The 5,862-nt window shown below is 40.3% G+C and overlaps 1 protein-coding gene across 1 annotated transcript in view; it reads right to left on the minus strand.

Annotated features, from left to right (window-relative positions):
- The window catches only part of nucks1a (nuclear casein kinase and cyclin-dependent kinase substrate 1a), a 21,127-nt gene that overhangs the window by 6,323 nt on the left and 8,942 nt on the right, over window positions 1-5,862 (minus strand). The window contains exons 2-5 of the mRNA XM_005726679.2: window positions 3,804-3,853; window positions 2,260-2,344; window positions 1,264-1,310; window positions 1,014-1,166 (exon numbers count right to left, since the gene is read on the minus strand). Coding sequence (XP_005726736.1) covers window positions 1,014-1,166; window positions 1,264-1,310; window positions 2,260-2,344; window positions 3,804-3,853 — 335 coding nt within the window. The remainder of the gene's footprint in view (window positions 1-1,013; window positions 1,167-1,263; window positions 1,311-2,259; window positions 2,345-3,803; window positions 3,854-5,862) is intronic.

Below are 5,862 nucleotides of genomic sequence, written 5' to 3' on the forward strand. Positions count from 1 at the left end.
CACATTTTACTTGTGAGCAACGGCACATTTAAATCTTACAAATATAGTTATTTGGCTTATATCGTGATAGATATCGTTATCGCCTGAAATGAAAAAAACATGTCGTGATATGAAAAAATCTCATATCGCCCAGCTCTACAGAAAGGTAGAGCTTTTTACCAAGAATGAGGCTCTTGGTTAGTTTTTCCTTTAGACCAGTTACCAGGCGACCAGTAAAGAGTCCATGACTAATATCAATCTCAAAACGATGACTTATTCCTTGATCGGTTTTGTTTTCTCAAGAAAACACTTTGTGGAAATGTTAAACACATGTGCCGCTCTCAGAGGTTGAACCTTTTTTACTCAGAGGGTCGACGAGAGCTGAGCAAATCAAAATCATGTGCTCGATCACTCAAACTTTTTTTTTATTAGTCCTTTATTTATCCAGGTAAAAGTCTCATTTCCAAGAGAGACCTGGCATTTAACAGATAAATAACACCTCAATATCTCCACCTAAACTCTGATCCAGACCTACCTCGATGCCACAGTCTGGATCAGAGCTTGTTGGATCAGTTAGACCACAAACACATTCACATCAGAACGTTGTTTCTTCCTCAGCTGTCATTAAGTGATCTGAATTTTATGCAGAAAATGAGGAAAACCTACACATTTACCGTATGATTTTTTGATATGATTGATTGCTTGTTTTCCGACCACTCTTGCAAAGGTTTGCTGGTCATTATTTGATTTGTTGCATTCTTTTGTTTATAAATTAGCATAATGCCAGTTGACGCCCTGAGAGCATTCCCAGATCTTCCCATTCTCCATCACCGCATTCCTGAGATTGCGAGCTCATCATCATTTGCCCCTCTTAGTCAATCTGACCGTGTGTGTGGATAACACTGTCCAAAGTAAAATTCCATATACAACAAACAAAGCTGATCAACATTAAAAGCTGCATACGTCTTCAGTGTTTCATGCTGCCAGAGTTGTAGCAGAGAATTAGAAGTAACCTTCAAACAAACTTGCGTTACCTGCAGCCCGTTTTCTCTTCGGCCCCCGCTTGCTGGGCTTCTCCACTTTAGCTTTCTTTCCCTTTTTCCCTCTTTTTTCTTCATAGTCACTTCCTCCATCTTCATCCTCCTCCTCTCCAAAGTCATTGTCTTCATCATCGCTGCCAAAGTCATCTTTAGTATCGACACAGAGGAAGTCAGTGAGCGTTAATCAAACTCCAGCTGTTTTCAGAGAGAGTCAACCTTTTTCATGTAGCTCAGACTGACTTACCTGCTGAATCATTTTTGGGTTTGGAGAGCTTGTCATCAGAGTCCTCACTGGGGAGCAGAACAAGAAATAAACAAAACAGTGTCTTCAGTAAGTCGAGGAAAGGCAGCCAGGAACTCTTCAACAAGACAGACTGCAATGGACTGGCATGGATGAAATAATATGGACGTAATGTGCTGAGGACTGGTCTGAAAGATGTCCTGATGAGCTCCAGCCAGTGTTACTCTCACTGATTCAACATTATTCATTCAGTGGGAAGCATGTTTCATTTTGCCTACTGTTACATTACTGAGTAAAAAATGTAAAAATACAAAACAACCATTTTCTCCTCTATTCAGTCTCTCAGACTTGACTAATTTATTCACATAACTGTGATTTTATCTGCCAAATAACACACCAACATGCCGATTAAACAGCGCAATAATCACACATGATAGAGAGAATAAAGGCCACCTGTGGTGGGCTGGGCCACAGGTGGCAGCAGCAGTAAGAGACTGAGCAATCAGCACTATAACTGGCACTTGCTTTGATATCCAAGAACTATTAAACAAATTGATAAACGGTGCCAGTGTTTGTCTCTGGCACAGTTAATATCCTGCCACTGAGATCTTTCACTAACAAAAATATGCATATTCTGATATCCTGATTTTTCCTATGTGTCAACTACATGATACACACAACATGTGATGTACTTTGTCCTCCCTTCTTCCAGCCCTGTATGAAAAACTGATAACTGTCACCTGGATCTCTCCTTTTTAAACATATATTTAATCAACAATTTATTTCCTGTTCTCTATTTTCCTATAAAGGCTCAGGTCTACAGCTCATCAGGACGGATCACCATACGCTTCACCATGTACATGTTTGCCGGACCTTTAGATCCGAGTCTATTCCTTTACATCCAAGTGATAAAGTGTAAAATTGATCACAGTGTCTGACGCTGCATTAGAAACTGTAACCAGACACAACAATCCTACCAAATCTCCACTTAGGGCTCACCTGTCATCTTGCGAGTTCTTTGAGCGCTTGTGCTCACGAGGGGCTGGTCGCACCTTCTTCGGCTTGTCGTCACCATACTCCTCATCTAAGGAGAAAGCGCACTTTTAACCTTTAAGACACACAACTCAATATCATGCTAGCAGCTCTACAAGATACCAGTTAAGACATCATAGTGCTTTGAGATAAATGCTAAAGTCACCACCCTAAATTACTCTCAATGACTTCATTTTTTTAATTTTATTTAACCAGGAAGATCCCACTGAGATTTTACACAAATTACACAATTAAACAAAGGCAACAACAACACACACACAAATAAATGTAAAATATTCTGGGGGGGGGTTAATAAATAAAATAAAATTCAATTAAAATGACGAGCAATCTAATTGAAACAGTTGCATGTTATGGAACTGGCCTCAAAGATTCTTAGTTCTGATTTAAAATCACTTAATAAATGAATTCTGTTATTTTTTTCGTTGTTCTGCAGCTCGTTCCAAACAGAGAGTTGCTAAATGGACTAAAGCTCTTTTGCCAAGTTCAGTTCAGGCAAATGGAACAGAAAGCAACAAGTAACCATGCGGACGAAGAGAATAATGACCAGCATGTTTCACTGCAACCAGGGAATGTATATAGGAAGGCAGCAATCCGAGTATTGCCTAATATATAAAACCGTATAAATGAGACTGACTGGCCAAAGCAGGCCATCATACCAGAGGGTATAACTCACGGTGGTGAGTCTGAAATTTACGGTTCGTGCTGAACCTCAGAGAAGCATGAGACACAGTATCAACCATCCAGAGACACTGAGCAGAAGCATTCATATATAGAAAATCTCCATAATCCAGAAGAGGCAAAAATGTTGCAGCAACAAACTGCTTCTTTGTATTAAAAGAAAAACACTACCAGAATAAAACCAGCTGTTAGGCTCAGTTACTGCTAGCTTGCTTATACTTAAAACTAACAGAAGACCATTAGTTTTGTACTTATAGGATGGACAAAAATGGGCAAATGAACTTTGTTCATCCTTGTTGCTTTGGCTGGATATCGCAGTAACGATTGGTCAGGAAGGCAGCCGTACCCAGCCACCTTCTCGCCCCATGAGCCAAACCAGCACCTGAAGTTACACTTTGCCTCAACTTGGAAACTTGGACCATGATTTTCTCAGGAGACTGAATATCTTTTAGATTCCAACTGATGAAGCATTTTAAAAACCAACGTTGATATTTGGGGATTTAAAATCTGATATTTCAGCTAAAATTCTGTTTACTTTCAGACACAAAACTGGAACAGATTTGTCAAACATTTGTTCTGCAGAGGTATTTATTTACTGGTCGACACAAAGTAAAGAGAAACTGTGCGCATATAAATGTACCAAAACACAGTATCGCCTCACAGGACAGGTTGTTTTTTTTTTAGCTCATACTTTTTACCTTAAATTGTGTCATTACTGTGCACTGATGCTAAATATCTATACCAGAGACCAATCTGTACATTGCCCTTGTGTCACTCCATTTGTAATGAAACACATCTGAAGCCTCACTTACCTGCGTCATCAGACTCGTTGAATTGTGAGTAGTTCACCACCTTCCTGTTCCTGTGAAGAAGAACACACTGCATTAGATTACATTAAGTTACTGCCTTAACCCGATATTAGACAGTGTAGACTAGAGTGCAACAAAGCTATCATATGTAATGTCCAGCAGTTCAGGTGGTGCAAGTGGCAACGTGCTGGCTGTGTATGAATGTCTCGATCGTATTATTTGGTACGAGACATAAAACGCCTTCCAGCCAGGGGGCCCTGAACTGGACACTGGTCTACCTTCTACAGTTACAAAGGCTAATTGGGCCAAGTGTATGGGGGAAGTCTCAGTGACAGTATTTGACTGCACTTCAGGTAACACGCCCTTAGGAAAACTGAAGAGCAGCACTGACCAAGACAAACAGACAGTTCAGGTTAAAATCATTGGGAAAAAATTTACCCCTGAATTAGGGGTGGGCAGTAGAGCAGGGCGATATGACCAAAAATATTTATCACGATATACATTTGAAAATTTGCGATAACGATATAACTGACGATATAATTGACACTAGACAAAAGACTTTACAACTCCACAACTTTATTAGTGCAAAAAAACCATCAATGTATTTTCACTTAAACAAGCAGCTTTTTTTTTTATGTGCATTAAAGTTATATAAAAACGTAACAGTGCAAATTCCTTGCTGACAGTTTAACCAAAAGGCATTTCCAGTGGAAACTGGCTGACATATCCTCAGCATAAACATGTATAATATCCACAAAACTTAAAAAGAGGTTATACACACACAGTTCGGTAATATTATGTTGAAGCACAGTACGCATCACTCCGCGAGGCGCCTGCCTACGATAGCCGTAATGCTCCGACAATCCATCAAGCGGTGTGGGTTCGTAGCTTAGCAAAGTCGTACTAAAACATTTGACAGATTTTCGAGCGCCGTGTACCACAGAAAATTGTTTCGAGGTCAGTAAACACAACCAGAATTCATACATAAGGCACACGGGATTATAAGGGGCACTGTTGATTTTCAGAAAAATCAAAGGGTTGATTTTAAGTGTGCCGTATTTTCCAAACAACATGGTAATAACGACAGCCCGCTAGCATGCTCTACCAAAAACAGTGCTTTGTTGTGTATCTGACGGACGAAAGCTAAACCAGTTCCACACCACTGAAGTTGCAGCATTTTTACAAACCAATTCTGGTTCATCCGTTTCATTTAACAATCCGCTTTCGCTCTTCTCATTCTACGTCGCCGCCATGTGCGTATGTAAACAAAGGCACTGCGCATGCGCGTTTTACCCATATTCTATCGCGATATATTTCATTTTCCTATTGTTGCCCAAAATTACACCGGTATTACCCTGAACGGTATGATATGGCCCAGCCCTAGGGGGCAGTATAAACGGTATACGGTAGAAACGATATAAATCTGGCCAACGGTAGAGATTTTGACTATACCGCTCTACCGCGATAGCGCATGTTGATGGGGTCATCAAGCTGTGCCTGTTTTGGTCAAAAGCATTGCAGCGGCTGCAAACAACATCATCTGCAAATTATGCCGGGCAACAGTAAAAGCAAAGAGACGAAGCAATTTTGGAATATGAGGAAACCTGCGCTCCCTCCACTTCCCTATCATTGATTCATTAATGTTGAATTCTCTGGCAGCTGCTCTATTCCCATGTTGTTGCAGTATATTAATGACTAACCTCATATTGTGGATGGATTATCTCAGTTGTTCTCCTGACTGAAGTTTGATCCGTTTATAGCATCCTGCCATGCAATTGCATTTGTCCCTAACCACCAGAAACCCTCACTTAACTTTTATCGAGTGGAAAAAAGTTAGCGTTCATCCTCCAGCTTCACTGTGTTTATATTATGCTAACATTGCTGTGTCGCTAGCGATCACATAGCACATCATTATATACCAGCTAGCCCAACTTCAGTAACCCTACAAATAGAGCTGGGCGATAGAACGATAACGATATGTATCGCGATATAACTTTTACTCGATAGAGAAATTAAGCTATCGCGATAGACCTCGCCGCTCTTGTCCTCTTAAAAAAAAAAA

The sequence above is a fragment of the Pundamilia nyererei genome, unplaced genomic scaffold (genome assembly GCF_000239375.1).
Source record: "Pundamilia nyererei isolate P.nyererei 1_Seehausen unplaced genomic scaffold, PunNye1.0 scaffold00021, whole genome shotgun sequence".
Lineage (NCBI taxonomy): Eukaryota > Metazoa > Chordata > Actinopteri > Cichliformes > Cichlidae > Pundamilia > Pundamilia nyererei.